We start from the raw sequence: 17,066 nt of genomic DNA on the forward strand, positions 1-17,066 counted from the left end.
CAGGGGGCGCTGTGGTCCGCGGCGAGCCGCGAGGGGCGGGGCCGGAGCAGGAGAGGGGTACCGTATTTACCAGAACGCGGCGGCGCCCCTGCGCTTACCGTATTTACTGTAGTTAACGCGCGCTATCATATGGCTGGGAGCATCTTTTAAAAAAAATAATAATTTTTTTAATTAAAAACCCCACAGAAATCAGCATTATGGGCTGTGCCAGCCCTGGCCACTCACTGCACCGCCACGGGCTTTCTGCAGGTGGCTTTGCAGTTGCCCTTCGCTGCCAGAGGCGCAGCTGCCCCACGTGCCCCCGGTTCCCCGGTCGGTTCATGGCCTCCGACCTCGCCCCTCTCCCCCAGACACGCCGGGCCCGCGGGGTGCCCGCCCGCCTTCCCCAGGGGTCCGTACCCCGGTGGGGCGCGGGGGGCTTCCCCGCCCGGCAGGCCCGGGGGCGGCCGAGGCAGGAGGGGGGCGGCCGGAGGCGGCCGGACTTCCTCGTCCGCCCGCTCCGCTCCCCGCCCAGCGCCGCGCCCGCCGCCGCCCGCCCGGCAGGTGAGGCCCCGCGGGGAGCCGGCCGGGGAGCCGCGGGCCATGGCGTACCGGGAGCTGGTGAGGCGCTGGCACCAGGGCGTGCTGGCGGCCGACGGCGGCGACTGGGACACCGCCCTGGGCATCTTCGGCGGCATCGCGGAGCCGCCGTCCAGGATCTGCTTCAACGTGGGCTGCGTGCAGCTGCTGGCGGGGCGGCCCGAGGAGGCCCTGCGGGTGAGCGGGGCGGGGGGCGGCGGGGGCGCGCTCGGGCCGCGGGACGGGGCCGAGCTGGCTGCACCGGGCTGGGACAGCCACGGAGAGGGGCCGGGGGACACGCTGGAACGGGCGGCACGACTTTCCCGTTTCGGTTTTTGGGGGAATACTGCTGGAACTCAAACTCATTAAAACCCGGCGTTTGTTATCCTGCACGTCCGGCTGCTGGCACGAATGCGAGTGGTGATGGGCACAAACGGGGTGCCCTGCAGCCACCTGCATCCCCGGACAGTCCTGCACGAGCAGTCGAGGCTGCCAAAAAGAAACTGCCATGCTGGAAACCTGCTGCCCTTTGGAAAGGGAGAGCAGCAGCCTGCTCTGGTGCTGGCATGCCAGCACCCCGAGGAAAAGCCTTTTTATTACAGCACCTAGCTCGTCTGCATGTCTGCACACCCATCCGTCTGTCCAACTGTCAGCTGCTCAGTGCGGAGATACATGATAAGTTGGTTCTTAAATAGCATAAAGAAGAGCTCGGGCTGTGCTGGAGGGGCTGGGGCAGAGCTGTGGAGCCCCGGGCAGAGGAATTGCTGTAAGGGCCAACGGTGAGCAGCACAGCCCGGTGGTGCTGGAGAGACACTTTTTAGCCCTGATGAATGGGCATCGACTGGGAAGGAGCTCAGCTACGCTTCCGCGTAGGTCGGTGCTCGGTTGTTTATTTTTTCCCTTTTACAGCACAGTAAAGCAGACTTCAAGCACGGTGTGCTGTTGGAGTCACGGGAGAAGCCAGCCACCACCTTGCCAAGAGGCACAGTTGCTCCCTGACCTCCTTCCTGTGACATTTTCACCCCTGCAACACTATCCCTGTCCAGGCAGTGCCAGGAAAGTCCCCAGTTTCAGGCTTGATTCATTATCTACCTACCATTTCTCTGCCACGATAAGGGAAGGAGCACACCTCCTGGCTTTCTCAGAAAGACACTAAGATGATTTTCCCAGCACAGTGTTACTTTGAACCATCAGCCACGAGCTGCTACCAGCTTTGCTAATACTTGTCTATTAACTGGGAAACGGGACCGGAAACACTGACTCGCAGGTGCATTGCCTGCACTCCTGCACCTTTCTCCCCTGCCCCCTTCACATACTCATGACCGTAGGCTGCTTCAGACAGCCTTCCCTGCTTGGTCCTGCTGCTCCCACTGTCAGGGCAAACTCTGCTCCAGGCAACGGGATCTTCCCGTTACAAGATGCTGGACGGCAAACGTAGCTCGTTTGTTACATCCAGTCCGTTTTACCAAGGAAGGATAAAAACCTGAAGCTCAGCTCATCCAGAGTCAAGACCTGAAGGATGATTCGGAGCTGTCTCCTGCCCCTCAGCCCGGATCGCAGCCCTGAGCTTGTTGGTTCCAGAGGAGCTGGTCCCGCGCCCCGGAACGGCTTCTGCGCTCAGCGCAAGTGCAGCTTGGACGTGGCTGTCTGGGTGCACATACCCAGGCATGGACAGGAGAGATCCTCACTGATCCTCGAGATGTGTCTGTGGTTTTTTCCTTAGGCGTTTGATAAAACCATTGCAAAGGACAACTCCCTGGCCGTTGGCTTCTTTCAGAGAGGGTTTGTCCACCTGCAGCTGGAAATGTAAGTGAGGTTCTTTGTTTCGTTCTTCGGTTTTCTCCTTTTAGTCATGCTTTGTTCCTAAAATTCACTTCTTCCAGCAATCTTCAACAGTTCGTAAGGTCCAGTTTGGCTTTGTAAACCGTGTCACAGGTCAGCAAGTCTCATCTCTGATAAACCAGAGAAGATAGGAGCTGCACAATTCCAGGACCCCTGGAGTGGTTTATACATGACACTACTGCGCCATACACAGAGAGAAAAAAGCTGCTCCTGGATGTGGGACTGCCAGGAGGTTACGTTGCTGTACAGATTTTCTTGGGGAACGAAAAAAATATAATTGCACCGCTTGGTGTATCTTCACATGGTACACACGAGCCTGGCCTTCCTAAAAATGCAGTCTGCCCACAGTCTCTGACTCTCTGCTGACAGTGAATTTTGTGGGCCTGATCTCAATCTCACTGGTGTAATGTTGGGGATGCTCCACTGGTGTCATGGAATGGATTACTCCTTGTTTCCAGGGTTAAATCGCAGTCGCATCCTGCTCCCAGAGGTGGGTGGAGGATTTTACAGGTCCTTTCTTACCTCCAAAGTTCAGTTATTCTCTTTCCTGTTCTTTTTCCAACCTTTTCCAGACCTTAATTTCCAAAAAATGGCTATCTTTATTTCGGGGGGGGGAGTGAAAGTGAGCAGTTCTGCACTCACAGCTGCCCGTCGAGCAGCTACACGCTCTGTGCCTCTGCCAGCAGAGCTGCGGTCGGGGCGGTGGAGCCCCGTCTGGGCTCTGGAGCTGCTCTGCTCTGCTCCCAGCGCTGTGCCACGGCCAGCAGAAGCGGAGCAAGCCCACCCTGAGCACACACACTGTGCAGCAGGTCAGGGCAGCAGAGCGGGCAGACCCACCTCCCACCCAAGGAGGTGATGGCCACCAGCACCTCACGGCTCCTTCCCTCACCATGTGCTGCTCCCACCCACCTGAGCACCTTCCCTTGGCCGTGCTCGCTGGCTCTTGGCTCTTGGTTGGGTGACCACTGCACTGCCCCTCCTGGACCCTTCATTTCACTGCCTGCGGCCTCAGTAGGAACCTGGTTTGCTTTCAGTTGTGTAGCTGGTGTAAATTCAGACTAATTCCCTCCTTATCCTTAGAGTTTCTCTAAATTTCTGCGCACATTGCTCTGGCAGTGCGTGGACACGCATCGTCAGCTGGGGTTTCCAAGCCCCCGCTTCTGCCCTGAGACATCTGCTGGGACAAAACTGCCAGCAGCAAGCTGGGCCAGGAGCTCACAGCATTTGTTAATCTCTGTTCTTTACATTTTCTCCTCCTTGGAACTGCAACTATTTCAGGTATCAAAACCTACTGTTCATCCCAATCAGTACAACCGTGCGGATAACCCCAGACGCACCATTTTCATTTTGTACTAACTACCAAGAAGGAGAGGACTGGGAATTTCTGTGGTCACAAGGTGAAACACATTTCTGGTGCAGCTCTCCCCATCCAGGCTAGAGAAGAACACATGGTTTTTGCTGGCTTGGTTTTTGAACTTATTTAGAGTCTGTCTCTTCTGTCGTCTCTGCACTGTAGGTACGAAGAAGCTCTCTCTGACTATCATATGGCCTTCAGTCACCTAAGAAAAAATCCCTTCATCGATTACAAGCAGCTGGGGCTGAGGCACATCCTCTATGCATGGGAGGTAAGAGTCCCCCTGTCTCAGCAGTCCTTCCCCTCTGTTGGAGGTGTTCATCAGGTGGTCAGCAGCAGCCCTTAGTAACCCAAGAGCTTCTCAAGATGGTACATTAGAACAGTAAAAAATTTCTGCTTGTGGTTTTTTTTTTTAAAGGGACTTAATCATAAAAGTCCTAAAACAATGTAGTCTCTGAGAGTTTAGCAAATTGTGCAGTTTGAAAAGAAACTGTTCAGAGCAGATGCTCAGGAATTTGTATATTGGGCATCTTTAGCTTATCTGTGCATGTAATATTTATGCTTACATGGGTGTAAGTATGTATGTAAGTTTTGTGGACTCCTCAGCTCTAAAAGCTGAAATAGGTCGAAGTATCGACAGATGGGAACAAAACTGATCCATAATGAAGACTTTAAGAAACTTATGTGCACAAAAGCCTGTCTTTCCAACTGTAGCAACTGATCTTAACATCACCTCTGTGTCTAGGCTCCCGCGCTGGGCTGCGGGCTGTTTTGCTTCTGTAACACACCTCTCTGCAGCTCTTACGCTGTTACATGGAGTCAACCTGCCACATCCTGTTCAAAAAGATCTAAGCCTGGATTGATTGTAAATATTTGTGATATTTAGAATGTAAAAGACTCCTGGAAAGTCTACTGCAAGGGTTCATTTTGTCTTCTGTCCTGAGTCCACACGCATAGGCTGAAAGCAGATACAAGGAAGAGTATTTAATTCTCTACTTCCACAAGAGTGAGGAGTCATTGTGTAACTCAAGTCAAGCGTGCCCAGAAACCGGTCACTGAGTCTTGGCCAATTTCCACGAACCTTACACCTGGCAGGAAGAAGCTATCCTTGGCATCCATGGCATTACCCAAACCTCATTGTTTTTAACGGTTTCAGTGCCACAGTGGTGCCTTCTCTGAGCTCACACTTAGAAACAATAGGTTCCCTTTGAAAGGTGCAGGAGTGCCCTGAGGCCATCAGGAGGAGGTTGGTACCTTTTCTGGTGTGAAGACACAGTCTCTTGCTCCATGTGCTCTAGGCATTGCCAGGACATGTGCTCTCACTGTGCTGGCACTCTGGACTCAGGATCTGTGTCCTAATTCAACTGTATCTCGCTCTTGCATCTACCTGCAGCTCATTTTTCAAAATACACACACATAATCCTCCTGCAGAACTGTGCCATCAGCTTTCCCCACGCACAGCCTCTCACACGCTGCATCGGATCTTCTCTAGCAAGAGATGATGTACCCTGTGGTTTGAAAATCCACCCATGTTTGCCTCTTGCAAGGTTGTAGCACTTCTGAGCTGAGCTGAGTGAGAGGTGCTGCCTCGCCTCTCCAAGAAGGAGTATCTCTGAAGTTCCTGTAGGTGTTCGGGATTGCCATTCCCCACCACCCTCAAACGTGATTAGGGAGTGAAGGAAAAGCATCCTATTAACTGCACCTCTCTCCCAAGCTCCACTTGCATCCAGATACCACAAAGGGATTTACAAGCTGATAACCCTGTCATATAAGATAGCAAGATATCTGACAGTGAGTCTCTTAGGCCACACTTCTGCCTTTTTGGCCGGTGACAAGAAGAGATCTCCCACTCTTAATTCAGCACATAGATCAAGACTTCCCAACACCCAGCCTGTCATACTCCCACGCTTTGCCACTTCACCACTGAACATAGTTACATGCTGCTAGAGGGTATCAAGCTACAGCTGACAACTTGCACATTGACAGCCCACTGCAACGTGAAATAGTTTCAGTTATCTTGCAGTGAAAGGGAGGCAGAGTTATTCTGCACAGCAGAAAATATGACCTAGTTGCGTGCAGAAAGAAACCTATGCCACTTGCCAAGAAACCCTTCAGTGGCCTTTCGGATGCAGGAAGGACAAGATTAAAATTTGCGTGGGACCGGAGCCTTCACCTGGTGTTCCCCATGCCTCTCCTCACCTTGAGCAGAGCTAGCAGCTCCAGCACGCCCAGGAGCTAGCCTACCAGAACGGCTTTTGTCTCTTTCTGCTCTGGTGATGGAGTTTTTTCAGCTGTGCTGCTCTGGGTGCTTTTCCCACGGCCCGTGGGGAGTAGGTGGGTGCTGCTGCTGTATCTGGGGTGGTTCAGTGCCTGCTCCCTGTTTCTTGGCTGCGATCAGTAAGTCGCATTGGGTGTCTGCTCCGTCTCAGCCCTCTGAGCTCCGCTCCCCCCGTGCCCACCCCAGGTGCTGTACAGCACGGCAGCGGCGCAGTGCCGGCTGCAGCGGTGGCAGGAGGCCAGAGTCACCCTGGATGAGGCCGTTGTGTGGAGACCTGAGGGAAGGACAGCAGTCCTGGAGCTGGCCCTTGAGCGAGTGCAGGTAAGACCACCTCTGTGAGTTCCTGGGTATGTGTATTGGGCTCAATTAAGAAATACATGATAGGAATGTGCCAACTGTTGTATGTTCAGGCTTTCCTGTCTACCCACCTGCTTGGTCACCCTGTAACAGAGTCTGAGTCATTTGCATATGATGCTCTACCAAAGCAGTGCTTCAGCTAATCAAGTAACTCCATCACCCCCAGGTGCTTCATAGCAGAAACACCATGGTGGAAAATTATGGAATAACATCTCAGGTTGGGGAGGTTACTTTCTAGTCCCTGCTGTCCAGGAGCTTAGTTCTGTTTGTACTTGCACTGTAAAACAAGTTGCCTTGTGCAGGGTTCAAGTGCAGAACGCCTGCAAGTGCAAATTTGGAAAGTCTCACTTTTCATGACGCTGGCTGAGTTTTTTGAATCCCTTTGGCCTCAATGACAATTGGTGGCAGCTCAGATATTAATGACAATCGCATTTAGAGCTTAAGTAGGGTGTAAAAGTGTTTCCAGGGTTGGTTCTAGATACTAGTTTCCTGTTACATTCTTTTATGATCAGGAACAACTTGCAGATCTCTGATTTACTCCTCCTGGAGGGTTCATTATTTTGCTACCTCCATACTTCCTTGTCTTGTTGTATCCTTTCTAAGAGATGATCACTTTTTTTTAATCTGATCATCTCTTCTAGCATCACCTTTGTGCTTTACATCATGTTTGTGCTTTTTTAAGTATTTATGTTTGCTATTAGCATGCTACTCAGTGGTTGAACAGAAGAGAAAAAAGCAATGTTTGAAGTCAATTAGAAAAAAACCACTTAGAGATTTGTTTAATAAACTTGACTCCACTGCCCTCCCTTCCCGTGCCAACAGAGCCAGTCTTTGACTCAACACTGGGTAGTGGCTGCTGAGCTCTTAGTTTGCATGTGCTTGTTAAACCTGAGTGACCTTTTTCAAGTTCACAGCCATAATTTTTGCCCCAATGTCTTCCTGGAGCTGATCTTGCACACGGAGGGAAGCTATACTTCCTTTTCACTGCTGCTATGGTTCGTTTAACATTAATCGATGGCTTTTCCTTCATCTGCTTTCCCTGCCCTAGAACTGCCTGTTTTTAGAGCCTATGCACGTTCCTCTTGGAGAATTTTTCAGACCACGAAAGAAGGAAGTTGAACAGCTGGATTCAAAGGATTTCCTGGGCAAACCCAAGGTAACAGGCATGTGATCATTGAGATTAACAGCATGTAGATTACAATCCCACCTTCTGACATCTCCAGAGGGCATTACTGTTGGCCACTCCACCGATCCCTGCGCTGGTGGAGACCCAAGAGTAGGATTGTCAGGGCTTCCAGCCAGCCCAGGCATCTGGGACACTGAAGCCGAAATCTGTTAGAACTGCCACCTCTTCTATCAAAACTGCACTTCGGTGCTAGAAAAACCTTCCCAGTCTTGGTCACTTTAAACTCTGAAAAAACTGAGCAAGTACTTAGGGAGCCCTGTGGTTGTTCTTTTGCTGATAATGACGTTTTCAAGAGGAGGACGTTCCTCCAGCACGCTCCTGCTCACCGCTGCGTTCCCAGGGGCCGGGCAGGCACTGGGGAGGCAAAAGCTTTGTCACCTCCTGTAACACGAGTCAGCAGAGAACTTCTCTGATCCTTCTGTGACCAGTGCAGTCAGCAGAAGGGCCACAGGCCAGAGAGCTCTCACGTGAATGAAGGGAAGGGAAAGTAATCCATTCACGTATTTCTAAAGAAACCTTGGAAAGACTGTTGTTTTCAACAGAGACACAAAGAGCTGGAGCTGTTTTGGGAATCCCGCTCTGCTTTTTCCACTATGTGCGTGGCTCTACGCCTGACCTTAGGATGTCAGAAGGAAACGAGTCTGAGTAGATAACCTTGCATGAAGTTTGAGAGTCTCTTCATCCAGCCTGGATTCAGTCATTTCTTTGTCCTCTGACAGGTGATCTCGTCCATCATTCCCAATGATGAGTACATCGGCTTCGAGCCTCTCAGGCCTCAGGTGAGTGGGACATGGCTGTGAAAGGAGGAATGGAGCTGTCATGGAGCTCCAGGTAGGGCCTCAGATCCTACCACCACCAGGGTGAGAACATACCATTGAAAAAAACAGTGTGATACCAGACTAGATCCACCGGACCTTTCAAAGGCAGGTGATGGGCTTCAGCGTCGGCTGGGAGGGACTCAGCCATGTGAGTCTCCAGCCCTTTGAAGATGCATTTTTGTCTCTGTCATGTCTAAACAGCAGTGGAGACTTTGCAGGACTCAACACGTGTTCTCCCAGCACTTTAGTAAATTTGTCAGCGTAAGCATGGCTGGCTTGCACTGCAATATGTGTTTCTGAGAACCAAGGGTAGGGGAAAAGATTTTGTTACTCACCTCCTGATGGGAAAAAGAGGGAGGGGGAGAAATAGAAGGTACATCCTGGTAAGGTGTGGAGCTGCAGACTTCTGTCTGGGTGCTGTGGTGTGACAAATGTGGTCAAAAGTAAAGACAAAATACCACAGCGTGGTATTCAGAGGGACAGTAAATAAGGTGGCACTGTTGGTCTATAAGGTGCTGTAATAAATAGATGGTGTTTTTCCCCCACAGAAACAGGGCTTTTATGAACCCAGTGCTGATGCTCTGCGGTAAGTGCTCAGTTCTACCCTGGTCTAACTCTTCCTTCAGTATTTCTGTTCAGAAATTCATGTTTTGTTCTCTGACGTCTTCATCTGAAGACTCTGGGATCCACACCCACTTCTCACCAAGGGTGGAGTGAATGACAAACGTGCAAAGGCTTGTGTGGCTCCAAAAGACACTGCAGTTCAGTAGCACCTCTCATGCCAGAACCTCAGGGCAGTTTGCAGGAGCTGATTTTGTAGTCTTGGGAGACAGGCATGGATCATGCCATGGCTGGGGAATGGAAGCAGAGAGAGGTTGTAGGACCTGCCCAAGTCCATGGCAGAGGATGCTCAGCTGTCCCATCCTAGTTCCCATGACAAGGCCTCCAAATACTCACTCCCAGCCATGCTATGTTGAGCCAGAATCAGCCCTGGTTCAAAAAACATGAAAGTAGTTTGTTGTGGTGATATTGTACCAACAGTACTTCAGGGCTGAGTTTAATAATTGTTTTGATATGGAGGATGTTGAAAGCTGGAGAGGGACTTTTTACAAGGGCGTGGAGTGATAGGACAAGGGGTAATGGATTGAAACTGAAAGAGGGGAGAGTTAGGTTACATCTAAGGAATAAATTCTTCACTATGATGGTGGTGAAGCACTGGAAGCTCAGAGAAGTTGTGGCTGCCCCATCCCTGGCAGTGTTCAAGGCCAGGTTGGATGAGGCTATGGGCAACCTGGTGTAGTGGAGGGTGTCCCTGCCCATGGCAGAGGGGTTGGAACGGGATGATCTTTGAGGTCCCTTCCATCCCAAACCATTCTGTGATTCCATGATTCTGTTTATTAGTATAATGAAAACGGAGCAGTTGCATTTGGGAAATCAGTGTTTTCCAAGCTCCTCTTGTTCCCAGCTGGACCAAAGAGTAACAATGGAACTCATAATTTCCCAACAGCTGAAACTTTTGGCATGTGCGGATTTGGATCGGTGCAGTGTTCTATATCAAAGCCATCCAGCAGCAGAACTCCAGGGTTAGTAAAGATGCTCTCATTCTTTCTTTCCAGAGACAGTGAGTCAGGCTACTATCGAGTTTTGTCCCATTATTACCCTGAGGACTCGGAGCAGTTGGCAGTGAAAGTGGGCAGTCTGGTCTTTGTGCTGGCGAGAGGAGCGGATGGTTGGGCTACAGCCATACACGATGGACAGGTAAGGAAAACAGGGGGGCTTTCCAGCCCATCCCCACCAGCAGAGACCACAGCCCTGCCTGTGAACAGGACCTTGCTGCAACCCTCTCAGCACGTTCCTTGGGGAACATGCAGAGCAGAGGGTGAGTTCAGGAGCTCGTTTCCACAGGCCACTTGTTAACCATAGATTTCTTTGACACTTGGGTCCCACCAGCTTCTGCCATTCACCTCTGTAGCTCCACAGGGGCGTCTTTTTGGGTGCTTGTGATCTTCACCATACAGGATCCTGTGGTGGAATCATGTAGAATAACAGACCTCACCTAGGACCACCACTTAGAGCAGTACCTGTGAGCTGAGGGCTCTAATGGAGCTGAGGAGTCAGGTTGGTCCTTGCCTGGTGTGTAGTGCCTCTTCTAAATTAACTTTGGGAAGGTTTGGGGAGAGTGTCAGCTGTACATGCAGGGTTTCCAAGGGCTCTAGAGAAGACCTGATGAATTAAAGCCCGGCAAATCTGCAGAGACATCTTTCTGCAGAGTAGGGAACTATAGTGTAAACAGATTGAATAGAAACAGGTAAATATGACAACATGGAAAATCTTTTGTAGACAGAAGCTGTTTCTCACATGTCTACGTAAGTTCTTTGAAAGAGCCAGTGCATACCTGGATTGGGTTGAGCCAGTGAATATATTATCTGCCTGTATTTCCAAAAAAAAGTCAAAAGATTCTTCACAAGACCACTAAAAAAAACAGCGAGCTGTTTGAGCAAGAGGGGCAGTGCTCCGAGGACTGATAACAGGTTAAAATACAGAAATAAAGGGTGGGCACAAATGAACTGGGTTTTATTCTTTTTTTTTTAAAGAAAGGATGTCCCCACAGAGAATGTGCTGTGACCGAAGCATTTAGCGTATTCCTAAAGGATGCAGTAGTGAGGATAGTGATAACAGTGCTTCTTAAGGTGACCACATTCCATGATGGACAGTCAAACCATTCAGCATAGCCTGAGGCATGTGCAGCTGACAGTGAACGATTACAGAAGTACTTCAGTGTGCTGGTTGACTGCTCAGTGAAGTGTCAGATGAAATTCAAAGTCAAAAAAAAAGTAAAATAATAGACACTGGGGGGAAAAAAAAAGCACAATTACACACAAGGATCAGTTGAAATGAATAACTCTATAGTGGTGATTGTCAGAAGACACCGAAATGCTGCTGGACTGGTATCCCTCGACATCCTTGCTGCTCTCTCCCCAGGCATCCGTTGTAGGAGCAGGGTGTTGGGGCTTGGTGGGTGTTTGGTCTGTTACGTCGCAGCCGCTCAGTTAGCACCCCTGCTCTCAGCGGAAAAAGGTGCTTTGGGTTTTGTTCCGCAATTTCTGAGCACAAACCACGTGAGCTGCCACACCTGACCCCATGCCCTCCGTGGCACGGTGGCGTTGCGGTGGGGCGAGCGGGCAGCGGTGGTTCGCGAGGGCAGGGGCAGCGCGGTGGGGCTGGGTGGGCTGGGGCTGCGTCTGTCTCACCCTGCTCTGCTTCGTGTCCTGCAGAAGCTGCGCGTTCCGAGCTCTCTCCTGGAGCCTGCCTCAAAGATGGATAAATGGGTGAGCTGACAACCTGGCGACCAGGGCTGAGGAAGGAACCAAGAAATACATTTGGGACATTTGTTTGTAAGATTAGCACAGGGTAGAACAACTGTGGAAGAGAAACATAGAGTGTTTCAGCTCAGACACCTTGAGCGAAGACCAGGTGCTCTTGATCTGGAACATGAGAAGATTTAAGAGCAGGAAAAATGCTGATTTTTATCCTGTCCATCGAATTTCTTTACAGCAAAATCTGGGGGCTCAGACACATGTCCAAGCCGCAGTGACAGGCGTCACGGGCTGATCTCGGGGGTGTTGCCTCTTACTTGCTGTGGGCTGATGGAACACACAAAGATGAGCAGCTGCCACAGCTCTCCGGACCCGCTGTAATTTGTTGAGCCACTGGACACAGTGATGAGTTTGAGGGCGTGAGGCAAGTGCTTGAGGGTCCATCCTGCTCCTGTGACATTTGCAGCCATTAGTTGTGGCACAGGAACGGGTGAGGAGTGCTCACATGTTCTAGTTCACCAGCAGAGCGAGAGCAGGTTAATCTCCTGCAGTGGGATAGTAATATCTTAAACAGGCATCACTTTTTGCCTTGGGACCGTGTGCCTAAGCCCTAAACCCTCACCTTTGGCTTAGGAAAACTTCCTTCATCTCCCATCTCCACCACAGGCATATCCACACATGATCCAAACAATTTTCTGTCTGAACCCAGTGTGGAAAGGTGCAACTCAGACCCCTGTTACCTGTTGAAGCGCATGATTGTTCTGATGTTGCTGTGATTTTTATTTTTTTTTCCCTCTGAATCCCTGGCCATCGCACACACTTGGCCCTTTGATCCGGGGATGTCTCACTGTGAACGAGGTGAGCTGGCAAATGGTGGGGAGAGCCCTCAGCGCAGCGTGAGCAACCTGCCTCTGCGCCAGCACCGAGCCAGCAAGGGGCAGGAGGCCAAGGAAGTGTCCCACCAACCCTCTCCTCACCCCTGCTATGCCCTGGCGCTGCAGAGGCCACTGAGAGCCTGAGCCTCATCTGGCCAGTTAATAAACTGGTCTCCATGTGGTTACACCCAGAAGTTTGTAGCTGGCTGCAGCCTCTGTCATGCACACCAGCCTTGCCCGGTCTCCGGTGTCTTCTGCTCACTCCTTTCTGGTGTTGTTCTCTTGCAGAAGATCAGCAATGGGATTCCCCTCCCTCCTGCCCAGGTGCCTCCCAGCCGACTCCATGTGAAGCAGAAGCCAGGTAGTCCCCGGGCCAGGGACCTCGGGGGGTGTTAGGTGAAGCTGTGCCCAAACCCCGCTGCTTTAGGGGCGCGTGGGGAGGCGGGTTGCCCGTGGCTGCCTGTGTGCTGACGGGTTGCAGAAGAGCTGCCAGGGGCCTCTGCTGACTGCAGGCACTGCTGCTCTGCTCTTGGTTTGTTCTGCAGGATCTTCTGGGGAAGAAAACGCCTCTGCAAATGATGCTGATGCCCAAATGGACTTCAAGGTAAGGTGTCTCACAAGCTGAAGCTTGCACAGCCTTGAGATTCCTGGCCAGATCCTCCAAAATTCCTGAGCTGCCCAGACATTACTGGGAAAAAGCTCTTCTTCTGCCCGTTTTCGCATTCCAAAGGAGAGGCTCCCGTGTGGTCTTTCCTCCACCACTCCCAAGTTTGTGACCGTACAATTTCGTGAGGCAGCCCAAGGTCGAGGCTTACCAGGGCAGTGCCCTTCTGCACCCTCCAAGGCGCCAGGAGCCCCGGACACAGCAACGCTCTGGCACACACTTTACAGCCCGTTTAGCAAGAGAGAGCTCTCTTTGAACTACCTGCTGTCCTGTGTGCCATTTTCTGCCCCTGCCAGTCTGGGTACCACCATTCATTCATGTTTGTGTTCTGGGATGATGTCCTCTGATGCCCCTCCATGTCATTCCCAACCACTCTGTGTGATGGAGCTGGAATCACTCTTGTGTCCACCTGGGGACAGCACCTCTCTGGCAGTGCCAGCTGCAGCTCAGCTCTGCTCCCTTTGTCTTTGCCACCCCCCTTTGGAGTAATTTTTGGTCAGCTGTACTTCAGACAGGAGGCAGCAGAACCTGGGGACTTGGCTGCACCTCTCCAGCTGGCTTTGGGGTTGGGAGGTACCTGTGCCATTGGACCCAGAAACGGGCTTCCTGCGTCATGGGAGGAACATTTGACCCCAGGCTTTGAATTTGTAGTTCCCCCTGTGAAATTCAGGTCTGCGGTTTGATGCTGCGCTGCTGTTACGTGGTGGCACTGAGCCGCGGGGTTGTGCCCACAGCACCTCTCTTGACACGAGAGTCCCGAATCACCAAACTGTCCGTGGTGCCACGTCTCTCAGCAGATCCCACCGACCCGAGGAGAAGCTTCGGACAGACCCGTTGTGCTGAGAGCACGTTGCGAGTGCACCGTGGTGGTGAGGGCAGGCAAGGTGCCAGCTCTGCCCGAGCTGCGGGCACTGCTGCGGGAGCGCTTTGGCTGGCTGGCAGAGCGAGGGGAGCTGAGGTACGCTGCGGACCACCGGGCCGTCCAGTGCATGGGTGTGGGTGACGGGGCGGCAGCAGCCGTTCCCTGAGGATACAGACCTGAGTCTGGTCTCCTGGGAACGTTTAATTGGAGTCAAAGTGCTCCAGGAGAGATGGAGCGAAGATGTGGGCGCACAGCCTGCCTTGCCGGGCTAACCATACCAGGGGTTTTGGTTTTGAGGACAGTGTGTGCTCCTGGTCTTTCCCAAGAAACTGTAGGATGGTCAAGAAATGGGAGAATGGAAGGAAAAGCTGTGTGCAGATGCAGCTGCTGCATGTGGGGTTTTCTCCCGCTCAGCTCAGCCTTTGAGATACACTAAGATCAATGCGGAGCAACGTGGGAGTTGGTCCTGGCGTGAGGTTCTCCCTGACGGTGGCATCCCCGGGACCACACAGTCAGTGTAGTCAGGAGAGTTCAGGCTCTTCCCCTCAAGTAAGTGTGTGAGGAGGTGATGGTGTGACTCCCTGGCAGTGCCATTCGTGCCCACTGAGTGTGCAGGGTGGCCCCATGTCACTGGACGAGGGGGCAAGCTCAGAGCTGGCTTACAAAGGGGACTTTGAAGACTGAAGGTGTTGGAGGGCTAGGCTGGCCTCGAAGTCTGGCTTGAAGTGAGATGGTTTGAGCCGTGCCAATGAACCCTTGCAGCTGCAGGCATTCGGATGGCAGAGAACTGGGTGCAGTTGCAGGAGAGGAGGATCTAGGGAAGATGTGGCAGCAGCTGACCGATGGCCGGCTGACGCTCTGCTGCCAGGTACGTGGGCTGCGACGAGCTTCTCTGCTGTCCTGGACTCTGATCTAGTCTCTGCTTTGCCTTGCAACCCCTGTGCTGACTTTGTCCTGTAGGACTGGGACTCCCACTCGGGCAGAGCCGTGCTCTACCGGATGCTGGCTCAGCACTCCTACCTGGCGCAGGGACCGGGGGACCTGGAGTTCAGCAAGGGAGACGTGCTGGATATTCTCTCTGAAGGTAGCTCTCCAGTCCTGCCTGCAGGCTTGTACTGGGCCAGGCTTTTGGAATCTGCTGCAGGGAGGGGCTGGGGAATAGACGGCCTCCCCAGTGCTGTCTCAGGCTCATGCTCTCAGGAGGTACAGCCTTGCGCTGGGTTTTGCCCAGAGTTAAATTCCAGCCATGAAAACTCTCCCTAACCCCACTCATATGGGCCAGGGCTCATCCTGCTCCTGTGTGTTTTCCCAGTGAACGAGGACTGGCTCGAAGGACGCTGCAATGGCAAGACTGGCATCTTCCCCAAGTGCTTTGCAACCCAGGCCAGTTGTGGTGCTGCCTTCCTGTAGCGGACAGGAGCTTCTTCCTTCCCCACTGCGCTGACCCAGGGCTGGCAGAACCAGTCCCAGCTCGTTTGGGCCACAGCCAGCACAGTCAGGAGCTCTGCTGAACGTGGACAGGGGATGTCCACCACTCACAGATCCCACGGGGTCAGTTCCAGCAGCCCGACAGCATTTCCTGCAGCCTGTTGCCAGGCTCTGTGCTTACACTGCCAAAGGTTTGCCCGTGCGGGGCAGAGGGAGGAGGGAGGGATCTGGAGTTTGGCTGTGGGAAATGTCCATGTGGCAGCTCAGAGCTCAGGGGCTTGGACTGCTGGGTGGAAAGAGATTCCTCTGGACGAAGGTCTTCACCTCCTCTCCCTTGTTGCTCACGTTGGGGCTGGGAAGGCTGAGCCTTGCCCCAGGGATAGTCTGTGAGCAGGAGGCAGAGCCCAGTGCCCCAGGCACTTGGGCCACGTGTCCTCATCTCCACCAGAGAGAGATGCTGCGCTTTGGTAAGGCCTCTGTGACCAGTTTGCAGTGGGCTATGTGGGATAACACCTTGGGTCAGGACCACCATGTAGCATCTTCCACAGCAAATCCCCCATGGATGTGCCTGAGCTGAAGGGCTCTGAGCGTTCCTCAGCCCAGCTGCCTTTGGTTCTTTTCTTAAGCCCTTAAGTCCTGCCTGGGTGTTACTGCTTCACGCCGTGCGGGCAGGGATCTTGCGGCACAGGCGGGAGGTAACTGGAAACAGCCCTGCTCAGGGCAGTCCTGGGCTTGGGCAGAGCCTTGGAGGGGCTGGGGAGAGGGTGGGTGGGCAGCGCGGCGCTGGACGGACAGACACGACTGTCCGGTTCCTGCAGCCGACCCGTGTTGGGCTCTGCTGATCTAAATAAAACACCAGCCTGGAGCTGGAACCTGCTGTGGGTTTGGTGTCTGACAAAGCTGGGCCGTGTAACTTGAATATAAAATAAACCCTGAGCCAGAGCTGGCAGCTCTTCAATCAACTTCCACTTGTATTTTTCTGCTGAGATATGCCAGTAAATATTTTTAAAGACAGCGGACGGTGTCTTTGGGAAGAGATTCTGTCACATACTACAAAAATCTTGCACGTCTTGCACAGGGTGCAGATCAGGTCACCCCTCAGAGGCTGGGTGGCCACCGCCGCTCTCCGTCACCGATTGCCTCCCAGGGCTGGGGGGAGAGCAGCCCAGCAGGGCTGGAGGTGCCGAGGAAGCTGTGCTAGGCTGGCTAGTGACCTTCGTAGTTGAAAAACAAAAAGGATTTTATTTCTAGTTTGAATGTATCTGGCTTCATCTAGCTACCAATACCTGGCTTTTGTCAGCCAGATGAAAGTTTTTTCTGGAATCAGGAGTTTCTCCTTTTGGAGGTACTCAGACCTCAAGACACCTTTGTCATCTTCAGCATCTTTACAGAGATGACCCAGGTAGACCTTCTGAGCCATGGAGATGGGTATAATAATGCCCTCATTCTTCTCCCCCTTCCACCTTCTTTTGCACCGTATCCCTGCCTGGTTCAGTGGGCAGGATGCCTCTAGTCAGGAGGCTGGAG

General features: G+C 52.5%; 1 protein-coding gene across 1 annotated transcript; it reads left to right on the top strand.

Moving 5' to 3' along the window:
- Positions 1–582: 582 nt before the first annotated feature.
- NOXA1 (NADPH oxidase activator 1) lies at positions 583–15,521 on the top strand. The gene is made up of 15 exons (XM_086625294.1): positions 583–756; positions 2,282–2,364; positions 3,917–4,025; positions 6,219–6,353; positions 7,438–7,545; positions 8,295–8,354; positions 8,942–8,979; positions 10,010–10,151; positions 11,669–11,722; positions 12,874–12,946; positions 13,131–13,189; positions 14,044–14,207; positions 14,874–14,979; positions 15,072–15,195; positions 15,424–15,521. Exons 1-15 carry the CDS (start codon positions 583–585, stop codon positions 15,519–15,521), a joined length of 1,527 nt encoding a protein of 508 aa, XP_086481420.1.
- The last annotated feature ends 1,545 nt before the right edge of the window (positions 15,522–17,066 follow it).

This window comes from Tauraco erythrolophus, chromosome 22, assembly GCF_009769465.1.
Source record: "Tauraco erythrolophus isolate bTauEry1 chromosome 22, bTauEry1.pri, whole genome shotgun sequence".
Lineage (NCBI taxonomy): Eukaryota > Metazoa > Chordata > Aves > Musophagiformes > Musophagidae > Tauraco > Tauraco erythrolophus.

What these genes read in the sequence shown, in the direction of transcription:
- NOXA1 (XM_086625294.1), top strand. Translation starts at nt 583, where the DNA reads ATGGCGTACCGGGAGCTGGTGAGGCGCTGGCACCAGGGCGTGCTGGCG. An exon ending in ACATCCTCTATGCATGGGAG is followed by an intron (nt 4,026 to 6,218) that starts GTAAGAGTCCCC and finishes TGCCCACCCCAG; the next exon opens with GTGCTGTACAGCACGGCAGC. An exon ending in ATGCCCAAATGGACTTCAAG is followed by an intron (nt 13,190 to 14,043) that starts GTAAGGTGTCTC and finishes CACGTCTCTCAG; the next exon opens with CAGATCCCACCGACCCGAGG.